General features: G+C 38.8%; 1 protein-coding gene across 3 annotated transcripts in view; it reads left to right on the top strand.

The window, feature by feature from the left end:
- The window catches only part of TMTC1 (transmembrane O-mannosyltransferase targeting cadherins 1), a 265,261-nt gene that overhangs the window by 151,665 nt on the left and 86,634 nt on the right, over positions 1-26,962 (top strand). For 2 of the 3 annotated variants that reach the window (XM_041735889.1, XM_041735888.1), the window contains one exon: positions 21,263-21,384. The exons of the other annotated variant lie outside the window; for it this stretch is intronic. In XM_041735889.1, coding sequence (XP_041591823.1) covers positions 21,263-21,384 — 122 coding nt within the window. The remainder of the gene's footprint in view (positions 1-21,262; positions 21,385-26,962) is intronic. 3 annotated transcript variants of the gene reach the window in all.

Raw genomic sequence — 26,962 nt, 5'->3', positions numbered from 1 at the left:
CGTGAAGGAATTGAAGGAGTGAATCGAGTGGCTATTTAGGGAAGAGCAAGTAGAGGGAAAAGCAAGCGCCAAGGCCCTGTGGCAGGAAAAGTACTGGAGTGTTCACAGAATAGCAGATTGACATGGCTGGAGCAGAGTGGGCCAAAGGTAGAGCCAAAAGAAATGATGCCAAAGAGATGATGTAGTTGTGTGTGTGTGTGTGTGTGTGTGTGTGTGTGTGTAAAATTCAGCCTCGGTCTTTTAAGTCTCTGCCTATTTCCCTCTCTCCTGCTGTGCTTTTTCTACTTGGCCTCTGGCTATGTTGACAGTCAGGTGGGTTTTGTCTGGTTTTCTTCATCTGTCATCCTACCTTGTTATTAACCAGGCCTTTTGGAGGAGGGGGCTGTAATCTACCCTGTTACAGTTATATTTACACTTATTTGACTGCTTCATTAATACTTTAATAATTGACTTTACAAAGCCAAAAATTAACACATGTAATGAATAAAACACCATGTGTGTTATTTCCTAATCTCCACCCTGCTCTTGAAACCCCACCCTCCATAGGCCTCCTTTGAACATTTTGTTCTCGTACTGTTTTCACACTTAATGAAAACAAAAACAAGTTCTTTACACAAGTAAGTAAAGTTAGATGCTATTACAGATTGCAGACTCTTCCCAGCCATTTCCACATCCATTTGGGAGTATTCCTGCAAGGCAGCTGCTCAGGGAGTAGATGTTTGACTTTGACAAGCACTTGTCTAGGATTGAGTGGGAGGGCTAGGACACAGAATCTAAGCTTGCTTTCTGCAGAAATAACAGCAGGATGAATTTAGAGATTGTTTCTAATCTGTCCTATTTTCATAGCATAGGAAATATAAGACCTCAAGGAGTAGTTTATTATTTATTGTATAACATTATTGTATTTATTGGAAATACTTGGCATCTTTGAGAATTTAAGTGTAGAATTTGTCTTATTCTGTGCCTCTCCTTCATCTCCTCCTCCTATTCATACCCCTTTCCACCAGGAATGCATTTGAACTTAATTTAGATAATGTAGAGAACAGTCTACAATGTAATTCAGTATGGTGTTAAAAATTCTTTTTTAACCGTGAACTTTAAAATGAACTAATTTGCTCTTACTCTTTGTGTTGAAGATAATCACTCTGTTGGAGTGTATGTATAGTAGAGAGAAAGAGAATTTAAACCATGAAGGCTTATTATTCTATTCTTTTTTTTATCAATAGTGACTGTTTATGCACCATAGGCCAAAAAATGCACTTGGGGTTCTCATTATGCCTCCTACAGACTGTATGTCAGACCGTCAGACTGTTGACTTGCAATAGGGATCTATATCAGGTAGTGTAATTTGTAATTTGGATTGTTTAGAGGAATTAATACCATTGGTCTTACTCTTTATAGTTGCCCTTTTCACCCCATCCTCTAATGTGATTTCCTTGCATTACAGACGAAATACCACTAAATCATATTTAAGAGTAATTTATTTGTTATTGATTCTTTATTACATTCTCACAGGGTATCTTGATATTCTAAACTATTTTTATATCATTTATAATCTTCTGGCAGATCTTTGAGATCTCTGAGATCAAAGAGAGATCTTTGAGAATGGACATGAGGCAGTGGAGGGTCCCCTCCCCCAGGTACGGGGCTTTCAGGACTGGTTTTTGTTTATTTGTGTTTTGTTTATTTCATTTTTCGTAGAGGTTACAGTTCTTTTTCCAATCTGTCTGTCCATTCCCAGTCTTACACATCATTCCCTTGAAAACAACACAAATCATCGGCTTTCTCTCTGAGCCCTGGAGAACAAGTCAAATTCTCAAGTCTACACAGGGATGAACCTGCAGGCTGGTCAGTGGAGGTGACCTCCAGTAATAGCTTGGTGGAAATGGAGCGGTGGGATGGGATGGAAATAATGGCTCTCCTCACTTAGGGAGGGGGCTGTGTTTATCTCAGGGACCTCCATTCCTGCCTGTTCCCAGCCTTGCCTTGCTTAGCCTTCATGCTAGTCTGGATCACAGCCCCCAGCCACATTTTCAATAAAAGAACAGACAGTTTGTTATCTGATGGACAAACAGAGATTATGAGCCTTAGATTTCTCATAAAAAAAAAAAAAAACCCTACATCACAACAAGGAGGTAAGATTAGAATAAGAACCACTGTTGGTAAGTGATTATTTACTCATTGGCATTCTTACCTTTTTAATGAAGGAAGTGGAGCAGCTTATGGGAGTAACTACAGTACAATGGAGAAGACCAGGAGATGGAAAAACGTGTGTGTGTGTGTGTATGTTTGTGAGAGAGAGGGGGAAAACAGAATTGTAAATATTTGGGGCTTTGCTGGACATACAGTCCATCACAACTATTCACCTCTGCCAGTGTGGCATAAGTTAGAACATTGTACTACCACAGACCTGTGCAGTTGAACTGAACAAGCTTTCAGATTTCTGGAAATTACCTTGCATTTAGTTCAGCCACATAATAGGTTAAAGTATTATCATGGCACATGGATCACTGTGGAACAAGTCTTCTAAATTCCAGAATGGCCATTATGAAACCTGGCAAAATAAGCATCTTGTTTTAATATACCAAGTGGTAAAATAAAATTGAACTTGAGGAATGAAGATTGTGTTTAATGATGCATGGCTCTGTGCCAAAGTTGATTTTTTTTTTTCCCTTCTGGCCTACATTTCTGTCTTCAGTTCCCATTTTCTGCAGACTCTATGTTCTCCATCCTTTTCTATCCTCAGTTCATGAAAATCCTCTTCATGCTATCACAGATCTGATCTGTCTAGCCCACTTACAACCCATCCAGTTTGTCCTGAATTGGGACCATTACAGTTGCTGACAGAAGTCCTAATGATGCCTTGACGTGGTCTGTCTGTCCCTGACCACCAGTACCATGGGGGTTATCATTGTCTGGGATGTCTCTCTGTCTCACATTTGGCCATCCCAATTGATCCAGCCTCTTATCACAGCTCTCAGCTGGCTTCTCCACCTGCCACCGTTACCCATGATGATGTCATCCTGCTACTTAGTACTTAAGGGCACAGTTTTTCAGGTCAGTGGCTTTAGTCAACTTTGGCCCTCGAGCTTTAGGCCAAAGCTGAAATTTTTCTTTATGTCATTTTTCTGATGAGAGAGTAAAAATAAGTTGACTGCTTCATCATAGGCAGTGCTGGAAATTAGAGGAGTTGAATTATCCCTCATTGTAAAATGGAATGTATTGAAAGATCCACTGCAACTGCCTTTTTCCACATACTTTTTTTTCTCGAATGTTTTCAAATTTGTACTTAAATTCTAGTTAGTTCATATATAGTATAATACTAGTTTCCAGAGAAGAATTTAGTGATTCATCACTTACATACAACACCCAATGTTCAATACAACAAGTACGCTCCTCAGTGTATATGAGACAATATACTGTGTCATCTAATTTTGTTTGATAGTTTACTTTCAGGCTCAGGACCGTCATCCTCAAGTAGGATCCTGTTCTTTCATGTTGGAGGCAGTCCTGAGATACACATGAAGGAAAACTACTCTGAGTTCTAGATTGACAGTTTCTGAGGCTGGGAGGAGGGAGGCTGTAGAGTGATTACCACTGACCTAAATCTGAGGTGGGTCTCTACCATGGATGAGCTGTGTGGGCTCATCTTGTTCAGCCAGTTTCCCACACCATGGTACAGAGTCGTTGTGAGGTTAACGGGGGCAAGCCACATAAAACACTCAGCACAGTGACTGGCACATGGGAAGCCCTGAGTACCTGTCAGCTGTCTTTGTAGTCCTTGTTGTCATCCTTGTCATCGCCACCATTATGAAATTGCCACAGATTAAATTTAGGAGCACAGTTGGGGCTCCTGTTTTTATTTTATAAGAATGACCATAAAAACTAAAACCAAAAAAAAAAAACCCAAATAAACATAATCCAGCTGGATTGACTTTTTGATTCTGTATATTTCGATATACAGTCATGCTTTACATGATAAAAAAAAAAATACTTGTAATGCCAGTGAAGATTAATCACCGCCAGACCACGTTTTATCCCCCATCCTATATAACAGAGGTTAAATTCTTGACCTAAGAGCTAATGGTAGTAACATACTTTGAAGTTTCTAATGCTTCAGCATATTTTGGAATTTGGAAGTAGGTATGTTCAACTGTAACAGAAGGGCAGAGTCCTAACATAAAACTTTTCTGTTTAAAAAAAAAGAATGTTTATCAAGGAAAAGAAAATAGTGGCAAGTATCACTGACCTATTTATAAATGAATTTTGGAGTTATCACATAAACCTCCAAACTATAGAAATAGTTTAGAAGTCTTTAAAGTATTTGAAAGTTTGGCAAAGTAGGTAGAATATAAGAAAGAAATTGTTTTCTTTTATTGTTGCTGTTCTTCAAGGCTTTTCCATTACTGGATTTCTCCATTCCACTCAGTTGTGACCATTGGAGCAAAATAGATGCTAGAAACGCACCTTTTATTCAGTGGCTGCTTAAAAATCAGAGGCCCTTGAGCAAAGTCTTCCCAGGCATTCCTTTCTGTCCATGATTAATATATCACGTGCAAAGTCATTCTCCTTGTTCCAGATCTGAACTTTATACAAATCCTTCTCTCCTGTGTTTTGTGTAATGTACTACTCGGTTATACCTGGGTTGTTCTGCTTGGCTTTTGATCTATGCCTGGCAGGAGTTCTTCCACATCATTAAATAATTTGTTTTATTCTTTGCCTTCACAGGGCAATTACATTTTCACAAGTCACACTCTTTAATAAGAAAATGACTTACCTACCTCTTTGATGTTTATACCTAAGTTCGAAGGAAGACTCTCTGAATTTATTAATGGAAGAATTAGATAGTTGCATGCTGGGAAAAGGAGTTTTCTAACATCAGTAACAGCTTTATTTCTTTTTCTTGATTATATGCTTTATGATTCTTGGCAAGATTTCATAGTTAATGTTATTGGCTTTTACTCAGAATAATTGCCACCTTTTGAGTGATAATCTTAACACTTAAAAAAATTTTTTGTTTGTAAATTAAGTAGGCTCTACACACAACATAGGACTCAAACTCACAACCCCAAGATTAAGAGTCACACACTCTACCAACTGAGCCAGTCAGGCACCCCTATAATCTTAGCAGTTTGTTAATACTTTATTTCTCTTAATGAGAAAGCAACTCATTTCTACTTAGCTTTACAATGATTCTGATTGGTTTTAAACTCTTAACAAGGTCAAAAGACATTTTTGTAACTCCTATAGTCATTCTGTCCTGTTTCCATTCAGAACATGAAATTTCTATTTAAAGGAGCTTATCTTTTTTCATCTCGTTCTAAGAAAACAATGAAATATGTAATTAGGATTCTTAGAGATAAAAGTAGCTACAAATACCTCTGAACAGAGGGTCCAGTGGAAATTGCTATTGTATTAGAAAATACAAAGGAAACTGAAGTGATTGATTACCATATTCTTTAGACGGTTCGCTATAAAGTACCATGCCCAAGAAAGCCTGTACAGGGGTGACAAACACATTCTTGGGGAGAATACCGCCTTCCCCATACAAAAACCTAAGAATGCTTATTTTTACACATGCTTTGCCTAAAGAGGCAGCATGGAGTATTAGAAAACAAACAAGTCTAATAAAAAATAAAAAGAAAAAAAAGAAAACAAGTCTGTAATAGGTAGGAGCTTTAATATTTATGTATTCATGTTATTACACACATCAAAATGAATTTAATAAGAATAAATGAAACAGGGGCACCTGGGTAGCTCAGTTGGTAGGGCATCTGCCTTCGGTTGGGGTCGTGATCCCAGGGTCCTAGGTTTTGTATGGGGAAGGGGGTAGTGTCTCCAAGCCTGCTTCTCCCTCTCCCTCTGCTACTCCCTCTGCTTGTGCTCTCTTTCTCTCTGTGTCAAAAAAATAAATAAATAATATTAAAAAAAAAAAAACAATAAATGAAACAAAATACATGGTACCCACCCTTGTTCAGGAAGGCATTGCTATATAAATGCACTTGCACATGGGTGTCTCAAAGTCAACATTCCGAACTCTAACCGCTGAATATACCCATTTTTTTTGTCCCTCACAACGTTTGTGAATTCACTACATTCTACTAGCTGCCCAAGGCAAAGTTCGTGGGGTTTCATCATGTCCTCTCCACCTCTCTATCTTTAATATCATATCCAATCTGTCAATGAGTACTAGCAAGTATGTTTTCCCAGTACATCTGGTATTTGACCAGTTCTCTCCACCTTCACTGCTGCCCTCCTGGTCCAAACTACCGCCATCTCTCACCTGGATTATTGCCAGAGCTCTTAACTAGTCTCCCTGCTTCTACCCTGTGCCAGTGGTCCAGACTGTTCTCAACACAGTAACTAGATCATTCTTTAAAAATGTAAGCGAGCACCTAACCTTTCCCTCTTGTGCTTAAAATCTTCCAGGGGCTTCTTTTTGCTTTCAAAGCAAAAATGATAACCTAAAGGTTATGGCCTTTATAATGGCCCTAAAGATTCTGTGTGCTCATTGTGTGGTCATTATCTCTCTTGTTACTTCATTCCTTCTCATTGCTGACTATGAAATGAGTCTTACGGATTCCTTCATCTCCTGCAAGTCTTTGCTTAGTTCCCAGCTTCTCAATGAGGCCTACCCTGACCACCGTGTTTTGAACTGCAACCCACTTCTTGCTCACCATATTTTGTAGATACCCTTTATCAGTCGCTCTTTCTTTTTTTCCCCCCTCTCTGCAAGGGCAGGGATTCTTTGTGTCTGTTTTGCTAACTGATGTATTTCAAAGAACTTAGAATAGACCCTGGAAAATACAAAGGAGATATTACTTGCTAAAAAAAATTAGCAAGCAATAAATTAGCAAGCAAAAAACAGCAAAGCAATTACTTGCTAATTTTTTTTTTAAGATTTTACTTATTTATTCATGAGAGACACAGAGAAAGAGGCAGAGACATAGGCAGAGGGAGAAGCGGGTTCCCTGCAGGGCGCCCGATGCAGGACTCAATCCTGGACTCTGGGATCATGCCCTGAGCCAAAGGCAGACTCTCAACCACTGAACCACCCAGGCATCCCACTAAATTCTTTAAGTGATTGCTTATAAGTATAATGCCCAAAGAGACTATAAAGAGGTAATAGCAGTATGCATTTGTTGAATGAATGAGTAATCAGTGGACATGGTGCTTTTTACTAAAAGCACCATTGCTGAGGATGGGAAAATTTTCAAGAATACTGGACAAGGCAAATGATTTGGGAGAAGTGTCCAATAGTACCCTCCTATACTTTCTGTGTATCTCATAGGAGGAGGTCAGGTCACAGTTAGCATATACATATATAGCTGTGAGATAGAAATGGAAAATGGTCTTGGGGCACTTAGGTGGCTCAGCTGGTTGTGTGTCTGACTCTTGGTTTTGGCTCAGATCATGATCTTGGGGCCCTGGGTTCGAGCCCTGCATTGGGCTCCACACAGAGTCTGCATGTCTCTCTCCCTCTGCTCCTCCCCCTGCTCATGGGTGCTCCCTCTGTCTCTAAAATAAATAAAATCTTTAAATAAAAAATAAAGAAATAGAAATAGAAACAAGTCTTAAAAGTTAACAAAGTATTTAGAGACAAGCAGAATAAATCTATAGGGAATGTATAGATGCAGAATGGTGCCTTCAGAGAGGAAAAGCCTAGCATAGGCAATAAGATAGAATATTAAACATTTAACTTACTGGCCATTCACTTGTTCCAAACAATATCCTGATGTGGAGAGTAATGATAGGATAAAACCCAGTAGCTGCCTGAAGAACTTGGTTTTGCTTGCTTCCAACCCCCACCTCTGAGAGAATTATCCTTCTAAATAAAGGTATGATCTAAACCTGCTTCTGACCTGCCAAGAAACCTTCCTGCTTTCAGAACTTACCCTGGCTAGAGCCGACACTATGCAGCCTCATGACATGATAAAGCTCTTTCAATGTATAATGGTTTTCTGCACGGAAAATGGCAATCAGCTACCCTACATCCACCAAGAATGAAAAGCAAAAAATGTGTTTTGACTATAGCATAAAGGCTATAGCTGAGATTCAGGGAAAATTTTCTATTTGCAGACAGTGAGATAATTTTTGGTACTGCTTATAGAGAAACTCCCAAGGTGGAAACTTTTCCTTTTAACTCCATTCTGCTTGAGCAGTTTATACCATCATTTTTCAAAATATGTTCTAGCATTGTACAGGTCATTAAGTAAGGTTACTCTAAATAAAGATTCTGCATTTCAGAAGTTTTAAAAAGTTCAACGTATTTCCCTACTAGAGGATTTCAGAAAGCCTTGACTGTGCTCTAAGCGGCCTTTTGAGTTTCCAAATGGGGTGTACAGTGAATGGCATTTCTCAAATTTATTTGAATTTGAGAATGTGTCAGTGTTCTTGTGATATGCTCTGGGAAGCATTGACTTAAATATTTGAGGGTGAGTGGAGAAGTGAACTTTTGAGAGTCCGTTTTTGGAGCCGCTTTTAAACATTTTTTTGTTTTGTTTTTGCCTTATTTATACTTTCAAAAACAATAGCCACCACCACCACCACAGCATCATCGGAAGAATTTTCATGTTTATTTATCCCTTTAGCAGTCAATACCAGCTGAAAAGGAATTTCTTTGAAACCATTTATTTTAGAGTTAGAGTTGACAACCTCCCAACAGCAAGTGAAAGCCAAGATTGATGGAATCTTGGTTTTCGTTGTATTTGAGGCCTTAATTTGAAATAACCAGCGTGAGCATTTGATACAATGACTGCTCACAATGGTGAGAAATGAGAGATGCTACAGGACTGTCTATAAAATGTCACAGTTTGGGGAAGCAAGTATCCACTTCGACCCACTGGTATGTTAAGTGGCGGTGTTAAAGGTAAGACCTTAGTGACACTACCTATATCTCTCCACATATAGTTTTTCTTATATCTGGAGAAAGTTAAAAATTCTATCTTTATCTGCCTAGGTGTTGATTTACAAGAAGCCACTTGACAGAGTACTCTGTCTTCCCTGAGTAGAAAGTGAATAGTTCTTGCCTCAGAAAATAATTCCTTTCATGGGTGGTTCTTGCGGGAAAGCTGGTGGACAAAGGACTTCCTTGAGCTCCATGATAAGCCAGTGTGTGCCTGTTTGCTAATAAGTGGTTGCACTTTTGGCAGAATTTTCTCTAAAACTTGCTTTCATTTTTGTATCCCGTCTGGGTCTAATTGTCAGAAGCCACCAGTATTTACAAAAGGACCTGGCAACTTTAAATGGCCAAATTGGCTTAGTCAGTTTGTGACTCAGGACTCTGGCATTTGGTATTAAAAAGTGATTAATTAGGAAGAACATTTATTAATGTCAGCCTCTCTGGCATTGCCTTGAAAATTCTCTCCATTACTGTGTACCACAATTTCTTTTGATTTGGGTGACTTTGGCAGTGAACTCTAGTTTTTTGCCTATTACAGATTTAGGTCCTCACCATGACAGTGTTTTCTCTTGGGAATAATTCAATGCCAGGGCTTATTGGAGGAAAACTTTGACTCTTTGTTTTCCTAAAACATTTATTCTCTTACCTTGTAAGAATTTCCCAAGGGCAAATAAATGACTCCTAATTAGTGATTCTGTGGCTAAGTTCTTTTATTTTTTTTTTGTCAAGCCTCATATAGATATATTGAACTGCTTCTCTCTTATATATACTTTGGAGATTTCCGTTGTTGCTATCAGTAGAAAGCAATCCTAATGAAACAACGGAATAGGGGTTTGAAGTTCTCAACTTGGAATTATAGGTACAAATCTTCCGATGGGGTTGCATCCAGATAAACCTGTAACAAATTGAAAACATAGGTTAAAAAATGCATTTACTACACCTAACCTACTGAATATCATAGCTTAGGCTCACCTACCTTACGTATGCACAGAATGTCTACAGGAGCCTACGGATGGGTAAAATCACCTAACACAAAGGTTGTTTTATTTATTTGTTTGTTTGTTTGTTTTTGCTGCCTACAAGAAACACACTTTATTTTTAAATTTTTTAACATGGTATTTTTGTTTATTCTAGTGGTTTCCTACCTTAATTATGTTTAAGAAGCACCTAGAAGCTTTTCAAAAATATTTTTTAAACTTATTTTTTATTTAAGTTCAATTAACTTAGTGTATTAATAGTTTCAGAGGTAGAGTTCAGTGATTCGTCAGTCTTAAATAACACCCAGTGCTCATTTCATCACATTCCCTCCTTAATGCCCATCACCCAGCTACTCCATCCCCCCACCTCCCTGCCATCCAACAACTGTCAGTTTGTTTCCTATGATTAAGAGTCTCTTATGATTTGTCTCCCTCTATGATTTTGTCTTGTTTTTTGTCCTGTTTTAATTTTCCCTCACATCCCTTATGATCCTGTGTTTCTTAAATTCCACATGAGTGAAATCATATGATATTTGTCTTTCTCTGATTGACTTATTTATTTCACTTAGCATAATACCCTTCTAGTTCCATCCACGTCATTGCAAATACAAAGTCTGTTTTATAATGAAGTGTTGAATATCCTCTGAAACATATTGAGTACTGTACTGAAAGTGAAAGATAGGACAGTTGTATGGGTACAGAATGGTTGTCAGTGGATCAGTTCCCTCCATTCATAGCTGACTAGGAGCTGTGGCTCATTGCCCAGTGTCACAGAGGGGGCAGTACCATGTATCGCTAGCCCAGGAAAAGATCCAGATTCAAAATTCAAAGTACAGTTTCTACTGAATGCCTATCACTTTCGTACCATCATAAAGTCAAAAAGTATAAGTGGAAGCACCCTAAGTCAGGGTCCATCTGTATTTAATACTATTTTAAACAGAGCCTTTGTTTCTGTCCTTTGTTGCATTTGTGAGTCTATTAAATTTGTCCTTTTAAACTGTGGCAGGCAGGCTGTTGTTTGCCCAGTTAAAGATGAGGGAAGAGCATTATTTTTTAATCATGATGGTTATTTGGAAAAAGCTTTTCAGTGACTTCTCATGAAGCAAAATGATCCATTGGCTTTTATCACCAAAATGTTTCAGAAGCAGGATTTGGGTCTTATGCAATGAGATGCAGCATATTTTGATTACAGAAGATATTTTGATTTTGGATGAGTACATTGATGGATACCAGGATTCAAATCCACTTATTAACAGTAGTTCCCCTAGGAGCTCAGTTGTACAAGTAAATATCACTTTTTTGTTGTTTTTACCTGTTGAGAGAGCTTTCTAAATTTCTTATTACTTTATATTTCATAAACCTGAAGTAAGCCAAACATTTCTATGAGATTTGTTTGATAAAGCATGGTGAATTATTTTCTTTAAGAAATGCTGCTCTAAAATGTGTGGGTCTTTATTCTGTGAAATTGTGTGGGATTTTTGTGGTTTCTTCTTATTTATTTTAGATTACAGAGGGAAGGTACTGTCTCCTCTGTGACAATCCCAAGTAGATGAATCATACTTTTTAGTGAGTATGACTCACTATGTGAAAAAGTAAAGCACCTTGTCTTTTTCCAGACAAAAAAATAAGTCTATGCCATCTTGCTTTGGAAGATTTTGGCAGAGGAACTTCTCCTTAACAGAAACATTTGAACAATAACTATAGGTAGAAACTAATTCTGCCCAGCATGTATACTCTCATAGGAACTAAACAATTTATGAAAACGCATCTAATTTATCCTCTGCTTCTGTTTGCTCAAACAAATGAATTCATCAAAGTAAATTTAAACAGGTGAATTCATCAAAGCTAAATTCCCTCATGACTTGACTTCCATGGCTAAATTCATCCTGGTCCCTAATTGAATCTTCACAGAGGGGAAAACTTGGTTAATTGCTCCTGCCTCCCTCGCATATTGAGTCACCTAATTGAGTTACAGTTCTTGATTCAGGATTCTGGGGCATTACCTGTGTCTTCTCCATTTTGCCAGGGAGAGCTGGATATGGTGGGCATGATGTGATACCAATGCCTCTAGGCAGCAGACTGTCTTCCCCACTTTGTTGGGACAGGCTCCAGGCACAAGACTGAGCTCCTGTTGATATTTCTCTCCTTGCTTCTCATAGGTATCTTATCTAGGGCACCATTGACCCTCCTCTGGACAGGGCCCATCATCTGAAGCCAGAGGTGTCTGATGGGGATCCTGATTCCTCTCCCCCTCCCCCTTCCTCTTCAGTGAACGTTGATCTCAATACTTGCAAACACACGCCACTGTTAATTTTCTAAATCCACCTTCCTGAGTGAATACTCTCTCTATTTTTTATTGTTGTTATTTTATATATTCAGATACAGTATATAAATAACAGGTATGTTTTAATATATATACATACTAGATATACATATTACATATATATAATAAATATGGTATAAATAGTAAATCGTTGTCATGTTGTTCCATTCCTGCAAGGTTTATGCATAAACAGTTCTTAGATAAACTGTCGCATATTAAAAATGGAAGGTTAGAGCCAGAACAAGTTACAGAGCATGTGTAGATTTAAAAATTAGAAGGCCTTTGTCCCAGTTAGCTGCTCACTTAGTTTATTCATTGTGCTTCTATGGTCATTAGAATATGAATGTCCTCTTATTTTCCTTACTAACAAGGGCAGCTTCATCATATTATTTGATTTCTTATGTCAAAATTAATCATTACTCCCCCCTTGAGACTTCTCAACTATAATTCAGGAACTAAGATTAGTCAATATTTTATGTCTTATTGTGTTGTGGCTGGTAGGCAAGTATATGTCCATTCTTCCAGAGGCTGGCTGTCAGAATGAAGAGATGGACCACCTGAAACCATTCCAATTGAAGACTTGACAAAGAACACATATTCTGTGCCACATATTGCATTCCTGTAGACTGTAGAACACTTGCATCTGTATTGATGTGGCAAAGTGAATCAGTGGTACCTTCTGTCATAGGCCTCAGGGTGCAGTTTTCTAGACTACCTCAGCAGTGTCTTACTTGTCAACTCCAAATTGCTGGGTCTCATCTGCGCTCAGTATATTTCTGCTGCAAAACCAGAAGGTAGGGAAGGGCTGAAATCCCCCAGTGTATGGTGTGCATGCGCATGTGTGCATGTACACACACACACACACACACACACACACACACGGATTCCAAAGCCACATGGACTGTTGGAAGAGGACAGGCTTTGGGGTGAACTAGACCTCAGTTTGAAACCTTTGCTTCTCACTAGTTGTATCAACTTAGATCTGTGTGTTAAGCCCTTTGTACTTCATTTTCTTATCTGTACAACTGGAAATAATTACCTATGTTATAATATTATCATGAAGTTTCAGTGGGAAAATTCAGCCAAAGGTTTGACATATGGTTTGTACTCGAGAGATACTTGTTTTCCTTACATCCTCTACCACTTATAACTTACCAAGTGGCTTTTATCAGCCCCTCCCCATGTCTCTCATGTATGTAGCACACATACCATAATTTCTCAGATGTGACCTTCCATCTCTCTTGTCTTCCTCACTTTTTAAAAAATACATAGCTTTCTAGAGCCTTTTCTGTTTCTGTTTAGAACCACAGTTAGATATGAAGAAAGTTCACTTCTGTGACTTCTCCCCTATCTCCAAAAATTCCTGTAGTTTCATTCTAATCAGGGAAAGGTTTCTTAAACAACATTTTCCAATTAATTCCCTTTTAACTCCTTACTAATGCTTGATTTACTACGCGAATGGTGTTTTTTGCACTAGATTGATATTTACCAATCAGCATCTTTTAAAAGGTTTTTGCTTTTATTTTTCTTTAAACATTTAAAACACACGTATGCAGAATGTAACATACACATCTAAATAACGTTATGAATTAGCTTATCCCCAGTTAGAGTAATCTGAGAGCTTCACTCCTCCACCTGATTTACCTCTGAAACGTACTTGTGTGCTCTTGTGAGATAAGGAATTTCAATCTCAGGAATTCATGTTGGCAAGAAGATTCAGTCTGTTGATTAAAAACAAATCAAACAAAAAATGATGGCAGAAAACGAAGTTCCAAACCAAAGACCAGAAATGGAAAATGCCAGTTTCTGAATGCTCTGATTTTAATCTGCCTTCGGCTCTCTGTTCATGAGCGCATCTGGCAGTGCTTCTCGGTGAAGAAAAGCTTGGCATGGGTGGAAAAGCTGTGTTTAAATTGGCTCAGAGAAGACACAGAGTGTACAAATCTACTTTTGTCTTTTTAGGGGGTATAATTTCTTCATTCATTTCCCCTTTAAAAATCTTTTTTCCTTGTACATTCATGAGTAAATTCTAGAGCACATGGAAGTGAGGAAATGATACCCAAGGGTCGTGCCAAGGAGAGTGTGGGTTGGCAGCCATGCTGTGGAGTTCCTGAACCCAGGCCATTTTCTATCCTACCCAGCTTAGCTTATCCCATCCATTTCTATGGGAGGAGAACCCTGCAAGTGGTACCTTTCCATGCCTCCTTGTGAGATGTGAAGTGTGTTCATGTTGTGGGAGGACTGTCCGTAGACCTCTTGCGGTGTGGTATTGTGGCCATCTGGCCCAGCTCAGGGTCCCAGTTGAATATGAATAATCACCAAGGAATTTGGCTACTGTGACTGAGGCTCTGAGAATCAGCTTTAGTTTTTCTTTTCTCTTCCTTGAGGACTGGCCCAGGGTTTGTCTTGCCTCCTTCATTGCTCTTACAGAGATTAGACTCTAGATCTTGGCTGAGGCATAGCAGGTGGTCTCTTGGATACCCACAATGGCAGTAAAAATTCAGAACTTCCCCTTCAACTATTGAGAGATGAGTCTCATTCTCATTTGCCACATAAAAAGCTTCTTGGGTTGGGGTTTGTTTTTGTACCGCACTTAAAATTTTCTATAACCTCAATGGCCTTAAAAAGGCCACAGGCTGAAACCTAATGGAAATATAACAGTGTAAGGATGGGACCAAGACTAGAGTGGGCTGGAGCTGGCTCCTGTCAGCTCACAAAAACCAGAATTCTGATGCTGCTTTGGCATCCATCCACAGCTCTGTTTCCATCCCTGTACCCTTCCACTCTGGGCTGACCTGTCAGTCAGGGTCTGGCAGGAAACACACAACAGACTCCAGTGGGGTGATTGAAGAGTTTATGAAGGGTCTGTTTGCAGTGATATGGTCAGGGTTCGTGGCGGCAACATGTAAAGTGACACCTGGCAGATGGCTCATAAAAGTAAAGGATGGGACTGTCATGGGGAGGCACAGGGATGAGAGCTGTGACCATGGACAGGAACACCAGACAGGAGCTATGCCTGCGGATATGCGAACCGAGCCACTGCCAGACAGAGGTGGAGAAGGGAGGGGCTGTAAAATGCCAAGGCAGACACAGACAACAGTGAAGATCATGTAGGAAAGGGGCAGCTCAGGGGGAGGAAGCATGAGGTTGTGCAGAGCTCAAACAGTGCATCCCCTTGCCCCAGACAGCCGAGTTCTCTCTGTCCTCCTCACTTGGCGCTTCCCATCCTGGTCTTGAAAGCATCCTTCATGTCTCCTGACTTAGTATTTTGGGGCCATTTCTCCACTCATTTGATGCAGTCTGTATTATCACCATCCTTGATAGTATCTAAGGGCTTTTGTAGATTGAAAGTTCATGATGTTTTAAATAAATGTAAGCCTCAAAAAAAAAATAAATAAATGTAAGCCTCTGATATGCTCAAGTGGAGACTCACTGATGCATTTCCCGTGGACAGCAGGAGTTGGGCCACAAAATAATTCTTAAGATGTATAAAAGCAGCACAAGGAGAGCCCAGGTTCCCCAGTTTTGCAGGAAGGAGATCAGAGGTTGTGTGCAACCTTGAGAAATGCTTCTCACAGAAATATCACAATAACTCCCTGGCATTTGTCCTGATTATGGTTTATAGTTACTAATGAAGGACTCAAAGGTCTAAGACATAGAACAGTTTACAACAGGGGTAGTAATATCTCCAAAGAGTTGTGTTGTAAGGTTAAATCATTATTTAAACTTGCACAGATTTTGATTGGCTGCCGCAGGGTTGCAGATCGAGTCACTTAGCCAGAGAATGAGCCTAACTCACTGCCCAGCTCAGAGACTGGAATTCAGAACGAGCCCCTCACAAGAGATGAGGTAGTATTACTCATTCACAAGGGATTCCAATTGATTAAATAACCTGTCTCCAATTAAAAAGAATTTTCAAAATGACAATAATAGTAATATTAGACACTGTAATATTTTAAAAATTAAAATTGAATGTCAACAAAGTGAAAGATATCACTGTTCATGACATCAAACCAAATATATGACCAGGCAAGACGGAGTAGTAATAAGCAGCAGTGAATGGAATCAGTGTGGCACAGGAGGTGTGCATATATATATCTTGATTAAAATACCTCAGTATTGTTGGTCAGAAGTGCCAGCCCCTTATAAGGTGTTCTTGGATGCTCGAACACTGAGGAATTTCCACCCCAAGTTCATGTTGCAAATACTGTGTTCAGACGGCTACCAAAGTAAAGGATTTCCTTAATGGGAAGTCCCTGAAAAAGGCTATGGGTGTGCTGGAGAACCCTAGTGATATTTATGGAGCTTTCATCACTGATCTTTACTATTGCAGCATATACTAGTTGAATGCCAATTATGTGTATTCCAGGTATCTAGGTGACAAATTTAAATGTAATGGTGACTGGCCATCAAGGAACTCATAGTCTAATGGGAGAAGTAGATCCATAAACAGAAAGGAAAAGGAAAGCATAATAAGTATTGGCAGCCATGCCAGTTGTCAGCCTGGCAAATGCCTTACTCCTGGGGCTGAAGAGGAGAACTTGACTGTCATCAGCTTCCCTGTAGATTGATAAATTAGATGCAGACAGCGAGAGCCCAGTGCTGCCAAATAAATCTTTAGGACTGAAATATAACTGTGCTATCCGTAGAACTGTGAGAACCTGCTCGCACCCTAAATACACTGTACCATTTTCCTGAAAACTATGGAGGTGGGAGAAAATATGATAAAATATGATGATAATAATTACTATGATGAGGGGGCACCTGGCTGGCTCAGTGGGTAGAGCATGTGAATCTTGATCTCAGGGTCATAAGTTCGAGTCCCATGTTGGGCATAGAAATAACTTAAAAATTTTAAAAATCAGGCAGCCCGGTGGCACAGCGGTTTAGCGCCACCTGCAGCCCAGGGCATGATCTGGAGACCCTGGATCGAGTCCCACATCAGGCTCTGCATGGAGCCTGCTCCTCCCTCTGCCTGTGTCTCTGCCTCTCTCTCTCTCTCTGCATCTCTATGGATAAATAAATAAAAAATCTTAAAAAAAATTTTTTTTTTAAATCTTTAAAAAAATTACTATAATGAGGCCTTCTCTGCCTCTCTGGAAGGGAACAGTTAGCAGTGGATGTTGTCTATTTTGAATCGGGCAGGGAGGGGTCCTCTTCTCCCTAACATTCACCCACACTGTGCTGGCCACAGTGTGTGTGTGTGTCCCCTTATCCCCTTATCTATGACCTACGCTTTGAAAGTGAACTGAGAGTGAGAAGCGGAAGAAATAAACCAGAAGCTGCCAGGCTAGAGTTGGGTTCTGGCGTGACAGTCCCTCTGAGGTCACTTACAATCCTGAGAAAATCACTGCTCTTCCCTTAGCTGCTTGGTCAGATATGTGACTGTGGAGACAGCGGCCCAACAACTCTCTGGCACCTAAGAGAGGTGTTAAGAGGTCTTCATCTCCTTGCAACTCAGGGGCATGCTTCTCTACATCATCCCAAGCCAGAAAAGAATCAAACCTAACATCTGTCATACTGAATCTATCACACGTTTTTCCTACAGACATAATAGGTATCAATACCTTTCTTTTGTCTGACTGGTCATCAAATTAAAATGCAAAGAAATAAATCAATCTCTCTGAAGTTGTATGGTTAATCAGACAAAAAATGCATATTATTAATAGCCATATTATTGTATTAGCATATTACAAAAATGCATATTATTAATAGCCATATTATTAGCTTTTAATTCTCATGTTTTTTTCACCTCCTACTGTAATTTGAATAAGTAAATTTCCATTTGCCTCTATTCCTAGAAATTGAATGCACTCTGTGTACTTTGGAAAGTGTCACAAATTTTTTCTTTCCCCTCGTTCATATTTTGTTTGAGATTCTATTAGGCCGAAATAAGCTTTGAGGTATTTAGTCAGTTCTGTCTGTGACCCACAAGATGCAAAACTGGATTCCCTCCCACTCTCTCATTCTAGGAAATTTAGCCATGTCCATGACATTTTTCCCTAGCTTTACAACTTTCTGCTTTGTTGATTGACTTGACGTTTAAGGAAATACATTTCTGAATACTTTCTCTCCCTTGACTGAATGGGGAGGAGGGAAGGCAAAGGGCGTGATCATCAAGTTAATTGGAGAATAAAGAATTTGTCTTGAATATTATTTTTCTCAAGACAAAATAAAATAATAAAACTTCATTGAGTTTCGGTGCTGTGCCACTGTCTTCAGTTAAATTGGAAGAAAAGCTCATTGTAGGACCAGCCCCTCTGTGGGTGACCTGCCTTCCCATCCCAACCACAACCAAATTTGCCTCCTAAGCATCCATTCATTTTTTTCAGACTCAAATCATCACCTCCACCAGGATGTCCTCCTTAACTTCTCCCCTTCTTGCATCCAGTTTTCTCTCTTGCCTGGTACATTTATTCACTTACCTATTCAACAAATATTTCTCTCTCTCTTTTTTTAAGATTTTATTTATTTATTTGTGAGAGACACAGAGAGAGAGGCAGACACATAGGCAGAAGGAGAAGCAGGCTAGGTTCCCTGTGGGGAACCCAGTGTGGGACTCGATCCCAGGACCCCAGGATCATGACCTGAGCCAAAGGCAGACGCTCAACCACTGAGCCACCCACGTGCCCTCAACAAATATTTCTGAGCATCCATTAAGTGCCAGGCACTGAGCTAATAAGCACAGATCATGCACCAGGGAACCCAGCCAACCAGTTCCCTGCCCTCATGGCTTATATAGTCTCCTGGGGAAGACAGCCATTTTATAAAGACCATAAACACACAGATAAGTGTGTAATTACAAGTGGGATGATGGCCATGAAGGAGATAAAGATGCTCTTGGAGCCTGAAGAACCTGGTGGAAGAACAAGAAAGACATGGTGTTGTGAATTCTCAGTTTGCACGTCAGTCTTCTGGAGGAGGCATGGGGCTCCTTGACTCCTGCCCTCATCTCCTTGTCCCCAGCAGTGGTGAGCTTCATGGGGGTCCTGCCCCCTACAGGGTTGGGTGAGGGAGAAGGGACAGGCATGGAGTAGGGTGTCTGCAGGTCACCTGACACCTGCCTCCTCCCAACCCAGGGGATTCTGCTGAGTGAAGGAGAGAAACATATGCCCACCAGAGTGAGGAAGGCAGCCTTTGCTCAGGCAAGACTGTGAGATTGGGGGTATGGAAGTGATGCCTCCTTCAGATCCCCACTGGGGACCGTTCTCTCATAACATTGATGAGGGCCAGAGAGGTGGCTCACTGGATGAAACACTATTCAGGGACATGGATAAAGGCCTGGTTGGAATTCTGTTTATACTCTTTTTTTCTTAATTCTATATGATTAATAAACAGAGCATATTAAATTCCCTTTAGTAAGGTCTATGGGATAATATGTGAATTCTTTTGTAAAAGGCATTTCAACTTTTGATAGGCTTAAAAGAAGTATTCAACTATAGCTAAAAAATAAAAGTGCATCTACAAAAATAGAATACTAACCCCATACCCAGTAATAGACTGAGAGTCCATGAGGAACACTGGACAAGACACTCATTCTCTGGGATTCATTTTCAATTCTAGCATTGAATCCTTGCTCTTGGTTCACAGGATTCTTATGAAGGTGTTTATTTTTTTTTAATTATGTAAACTTTAAGTTCTTGAGATGAAATGTACTTTGTAAATTCAAAGTATAATCTCAAAATATATTGCAGCTTTTAAATATAATGAACTTGCTACTTTTCTCACCTGTTTTTTTTTGCCCTCAATTTTAGTGGGTCAGAGAAATATAACATCATCCTATTGCATCCATTTCAATTGAAGGCTTGTTATGAAAGCCTTTTTTTCCTTCCATCTTTTAATTCTAAAGAGTATGGTTCCTTTAGGGAAAAAAATGAAGTCATAACTTACAGAACTATTAATTATTTAAGGAAAATTGTCCAAATCCCATCTATTCATATGGAATTGCTCTCTGAAATTTTATTACTCTATATGTTATAGTCAGCAAAACAAAGATCTTAATAAAATCCAGGTGACAAATTTCTCAGGATGTTAAAAATCTTTTACTTTGTCCACTTAAAGCATTAGTAGTTCATTTTAGGAAGTTTGTTTATATTTTTAAAACTCTTTTATTTAGTTGTTTACAGTTATTAAAAGTAATACGCTTTTAAATGTTTGTGAGAAATATCTTTAACTGTAATATGCAGTTCTATTTGATTTTTTAAGGGGAAAAAATCACGTCATCCATATGTTGAGGTTTTAAATAGGCCTGTCTTCAGATGTGTTCATATCATAGTAATGGAAACACAAACTAGTTTTTATAGTGTCCATTATAACAAATTAGTAATAAATATTTTTTTCTGTTAATTAGAAGTGACAGAGAAATCTTGACAAAGTAATATCTACAATAAATATATAATATTAGAGAAAGGTGTTTTTGTCAATTTAATGAATTATTTTAATGACTTTTGGTGCCAAAAAATTTCATGGAACAAATACTGGCTTAATTTGCACTAAAAATTTCTCAGCTTTAATGATCTCTTTCATTGGTTCCCTGAATTTTACCATTTGCATTTAATTTCCTTTATGCCAGGCTTTATGCTAAGCTCCTGGTGAGCTTTGTGTGTAGGTTGGTTGTGGGGTTTTTGTTGTTTGTTTTCTTGTTTTTTTCTTTTGAATGCATTCTATTTCAGAGAGGACAATAATGTTCCACGAAGCCTTAGTGAGCTTGGTCCTATCAAGCTGCTTTGCTCTCTGGAAGCCAGTTGCCTGGGGGGACAGAGATTCTGAAAGGGACCAGAACCAAGAAACAGGGTGGCTGTAGGGCCGGCCCAGAACAAGGAGTAATGGTCCCTGATCCTGCACAATTATCAGAGGTTTCTGGGTGGCAGACGTGGGACACGCCAGAGGTGTCAGCCTGAGGGCTTTCTCTGATGAATTCAGCTCACTGATCAAAGGGTTTACGTTGGTCTGATCTATTCATTCCGTCAATGAGAACCTGAGAATGAAAGAGATGGTTAAATGCCGACTGCAGTGACATTTTTTAAAAATTAATTTGTCCTTCACTATTGTGTGTTTCAGAGACTGGAGCACAAGGAAGTGTTAGTGGGCTTGTTGTTCCTGGTTTTCCCGTTCATTCCAGCCAGCAATCTCTTCTTCAGGGTGGGTTTTGTGGTGGCCGAGAGAGTCCTTTACATGCCTAGGTAATTATTGCTCGTGATTTCCTCTTTCCGAGACCTGCCCTCCCTCACCAACACTGATGGTTCCAGAGGGACGGTCCTTTGCGTGTGTCACAATCAGGCCCTTGTGGCGCTGAGGCCTTTATTAGCTTTAACAACAGCCGCAGAGCAGCTGGGGAGAGTTCAAGCTCACACGTGTTCACGCTCATTTCCACTGGTTTAAATGCATTCGAGATTTTACCCCAATCTCTTACCCCAATAACTATGTTTCGTTAAACATTATGGTAGTAGTTTTCTAGAAATATTTGATTTGCATAAAATTATTAATTATGTTAAGTAGCCACAATTGTAATTGAATTCTCTCTTCTTTCTTTCTGTCTCTTTCTTTGTTCTTTTAATTTAAAAATAGGTACAATCTCAAGAAAATTTGTCCTTGAGGAAAAAAATGGTTAAAAATTATAAAAGCTATTCAGCCATACGTGACTACATAATGCCACTTATATCTGAATATTTGAATTGTGCTGGAGCTTGTCTTTTCTCTTGTCTTATTCAGATGTCAGTGTTTCAAGGCCACATTTTTCAGGAGCCTGGAAATGTCCCCTACGTGGTTCTGCTATTTATCCATTGTGTAACCTTGAGCAAGATATGAAGCTTTTTCGAATTCAGGCTTTCACATTTTAAAAATAGGGATTTTAGTAAACTTACTAAAATTAAGTAGTATCATAAATGCTATGTATAAGAATGAACTTTTCTAAAGGGCAGTATCCTAAACCAAAATATTATAAGGAAATCATTGTTTTTATTTATTAATACTGAGTTAGGAATTTTATTTTATTTTTTTAATTTTATTTTATTTTTGCTTCCAATTTTTATTTAAATTCTAGTTACTTAACATATAGTGTAATATTGGCTTCAAAAGTAGAATTCAGTGATTCATTACTTACATATAACACCCAGTGGTCATCACAAGTGTCCTCCTTAATGCCCATTACCCATTTAACCCATCCCCCCACCCACCACCCCTCCAGCAGCCCTCAGTTTGTTCTCTGTCTTTAAAAGTCTCTTATGGTTTGCTTCCCTCTCTTTTTTGACGTTTCGCTGTGTTCATCTCTTTAGTTTCCTGAATTTCACCTAGAGTGAAATCATATGGTATTTGTCTTTCTCTGACTGACCTATTTTGCTTAGCATAATAAACTAGCTCCATACATGTCATTGCAAATGGCAAGTTTTCATTCTTTTTGATGGCTGAGTAATGTTCCATTTTGTGTGTGTTATGTGTGTGTGTGTGTGTGTGTGTGTGCACACACCACATGTTCTTTATCCATTCATCAGTCAGTGGACATTTGGGCTGCTTCCATAGTGTGGCTATTGTTGATAATACTGCTGTAAACATCAGGGTGCATGTGCCCCTTTGAATCTGTATTTTTGTATCCTTTGGATAGGAATTTTAATTAGCTTTAAATTTTATTTTAGAATTAATTTAAATATCAATAAATTTTCATTTTATTAATAGACATTGAGTTAGAAATTTAAAGATATATATGATTAGAAATTAATTTCATAACCTTTATCACCAAACCAAGTACCTAACAGTTTTTCCAAGGCTTTGCAGCTTCTTGTTTTGACTTGTTGGTTAAGAAGAGAGGGCAATCCTTAGTTTTCTTTATGCGTCTTCAGCACCATTTGGGAAGGAGGTTATTTCTTGATCAACACTATTTGTTAAGGACAAAAATACAACACAAACTCTTTATATTCTATATTGTTATAGAATAACAGGCTTGTGAGGCCTTGCCACTAATAGGGAATACGAAGGGCAAAGGAGATGTCAGCGGGTGGTCTAGATATGTTTTTGCTTTGACCACCTGCAAGTGGCTTCAGTCAGCTCTTCTCTGTAGTGATGATTCCAAGTGGACTCTGTTCATTCTTCACTTAACAAGTATTCACAGAGCACATTGCATGCTGTACTAGAATATGAGGCTACAAAAATAAGTGAATCTCAGTGCCTGCCCCCAAAGAGTTTAACTGCTGATAAACATTAGTTAATTGCGTCAAAACTTCTGTTGAACCTCGATTATATATCAGTCGCCATGCTAAGCATATTTATTTTATCAGCTCACTCACTCTGTTTATGTAGTCATTCATAGCTCCCCCTTGAAGTCAAGGCCTGTATTTGAATTCTGCCTTAAGTACGAGTGGATGCCTCAAAGCTTCACTTCCCTTGTCTATAGAAAATGATGATAACAGCACCCAACTCAATGACCCATTGTGAGCATTAAATGAGATGTTCATTTAAAAAACTTATGAAGTGTTTTTGCATTGTATGTGGTCAATAAATAATGTGTGTTATTGTTTGATGTCAGCTCCCTAGGGAGCTGATGCCATTACCATGTTTTACAAAAACATAACACCTGCATGCTAAAAACTTAATGAACTTGACCAAGGTGGGCAGAGCTGGAACGCAGATCTTTGTCTACTGACAGACTTCTCACTTTCCAGACTATAGTGCTTCTCTGATTGGTAACATCTCAGTATTCTTTGTACGTGAAAGGAAAGAGAAATTCAGTACACAGTACTGTACTTTCAATTCAACTCCATTTGGTGACCAGGACGTGTACTTCTAAATCCTGTGATATAAACTCTCAGGACTCTAGGATTCTGGGGGTCAAAGAATTGCAGGTGTGACAAACTTCTCTAATCCAGAGACAAGGGAACAATTTCTGAGTAAATCAAGGGCTAGAATTTTAAACAAGAGGTTAAAGTGTCATTTTCCTGGAAGAGCCTCTTATGCAAACATTATTAAGCCCATAATATTGTCATCATCCATATGTGAGGTGTCTTAGTTAAAATAAGGGGTTCATCTCTCAAAGGTAGGTGTATTCCCCTAAACCTGCAGAATCATCCCAGCTCTGTCTTCTTCATGGGTTCCCATTCCTTACACAGACCTTCCTCTGACTTTTTTTTTTTTTTTTTAAGATTTATTTTATTAGAGAGAGAGAGAGAGCAAGCAAGGGGAGGGATGAGGGGGAAAGAGAAAATCCCAAGCAGATTCCGTGCCAAGCATGGAGTGCAAAATGGGGCTGGATCTAGAGCCCTGGGATCATGACCTGAGCCAAAACGAAGATGCTGCTCAACTAGCGGAGCCACCCAAGGGTCCCAACCTTTCTCTGACTTTATTTCTTTGCTCTAACATAGAAAAAGTAGTGTCCCTGCCCTTTTCCCCACTAGTAATAAGCTTATTTGGATTAAAATGAAGTTCTGAATATGAAAAAAACCCTCAATATTTCCAAGAGCAAGTGCCTGCTTCTTAGAACTAGATTTTGATATATTTTGCAAACTTGGTACAGAGCTATCCAAAATCAGGGTCAGAAAGCTGGTCTTCATTAAAAAGATGACTATCTTTTTCTTTTCTCCCACATGCTTGCATATGTCTATTGCAGTGTTGACATTCAGTCTTCATTTTCTGAGGGTTTCAGCAGCTCTTTGCCCAACTATACACTATTCTCTACCAAAGTGGGGCAGCTGGTCACTGCTGGTTACAATCCTTTCCAGAGAAAGTCCCCCAGTTTCATATAAAATTCTCAATATTTATAAACTAACTGCGATGAAGTCATTAGAACTGCTGAAAGCTTCCTGGGGACCACAGAGAAGTTTGCATATGCTGTAGGCATCCCTGGGAAAGTGTGAGAATGCTGAATGTTGCCTTTTGCGTTTATTAAACTTCGGCATTGACTTTGCCAATTGTGAAAAACAAGCCTTGTTATATATACAGGAATCTTCTCTGCATGACTCTCCTTACGTTTTTGACCTTGACAAGAAAGAGTCATTTTCCACAGCATTAAGACCCAGGTGCTTTGAGGAAAACAAAATGTACCTGGTGTCCTCAGTGGAAGTTTAATAATACCCATCATCATCTTTATGCAGACATCTGTGTTGTTTCAAAAACTTTAGCAAGTGATAGGACAATGAAATGGAAAGCTGAACTGGTAATTCTTCTGAGGAAGTTGAACTTTCTACTCGTTAAATGTTTGTTTCAAGTTATATGGAGCCAAATCCTGGCCTTAGATTTCCATCCATGAACACCACAGAAGTCATGTCTATCCTCACTAAAGCCTGGGTGACTTCCATCAGTCCCAGGGGCTAATTTGGCTATTTTACAAGAAAAGCCCTAGAATGAGTCAGACCAAGTGCTCTTTTATCTCTGCCTTTATGCCTAACAATGAACAAGCCACTCAAATCTCCTGGCTTCTGTTCTCCCTCTATCCTAACTTAGATAAGACCCAAAATATCACCTTCCTCTTACTTGCACTTTGAAATCTGTGGATAAAAGAGACAGAAATAGGCTATCTATTTATCATTGCATGGCTTTAGGGTCAGAGTTTCACCACCAAAAGAAATTGGAATAATCTTTTCTTCTGGTGATAAATGCCTATTTTGTGGATTTCCTTTTTGAACAGGCAGGAGAGTTTGGGGCTTAAATCATTTTTTTCTTTCTTTCGTTCTTTCTTTTTTTGCCAGAAATTTTGATCTCTTATTCTTATCTCCAGAGAGGCATATAATTTTATGGCTACTTTTTTTTGTATTTTATAAAAACCACATTAGAATGCTTCAAAGGACTAAAATTTCTTTGAATCAATGAAGCAGAAAAAGTTGTTGAGAGCTCTCAAATGAAGTCATAGGATGTGATCAGATATCCATTTACATGCCAGATTAAGGGTGATTTATTCACTTCAGCGTCAAAGAGCAAATTCCTAAGCTACTTTAAGAAAACATGAATGAGTAGAGAGAGAAGCCAGATAGGAATAAATGAAGGCAGAAACAACATTGGATAGCATCGATCAAGAATAATTGAGATCTCAGAAGGAGAAGTTAGATACTATATGTTGGAGGGAAGAAAGAAATATAAAAAATTCCACTACTCTTACAAAGATGCTATTTGTATTGTATAATCCCTAAAACTTACAGGCAGACACATCAGACATGGAGAAGGAAAAATGATGACCTCTATTCATTTTTGATTTTGAGAAATACCAAACTCAGACTTATCAATTTGAGATAAAATTTTTAGTTTTACATGGGTTGCTATGGAAGCAATACTGCAGTATTTATTATTCAAAATGCAAAATGAGAAATGCTACCTCGGAAGTTACACTGCTTCCATTATCTGATATTGGGAACCCCTCCTGATGAGCCATCTATGTGTAGACTCCTTTAGATTTACTGTAATTATTTGAGAGTAAATCAAAATTTTGTCAAATATTAAAATCAGAGCAGTCATTCAATATCAACACACGCTTACTTTAATAAATCCAGTAGGAAGAAGACTGAACTGGGAATCAGCACAGCCCCATCTGTCCCCTACTACCTAACAGCCTTGGGGAATCATTTTCCTACTAGTAAAACCAGAAGGTTGGTTGGCCTTGCTCAGTGGTTCCCAAGTGTTGCCTAGATCTCCATGACAGAGTTTTCTCTGATTTAACGGGGGGAGGAGAGAGAGAAAAGACAGTGCAGTGGGTTTTTCATAAAGTTTTATCTATGCATTCATTTTTAAATTATGAAATTATGCCTTTCTTATATTTTTGGTCTTAAAATATCCTTCCTCCTT

This window comes from Vulpes lagopus, chromosome 21 (assembly GCF_018345385.1).
Source record: "Vulpes lagopus strain Blue_001 chromosome 21, ASM1834538v1, whole genome shotgun sequence".
NCBI classification, from domain to species: Eukaryota; Metazoa; Chordata; class Mammalia; order Carnivora; family Canidae; genus Vulpes; species Vulpes lagopus.
This window is presented reverse-complemented; position numbering and strand designations above follow the sequence as displayed.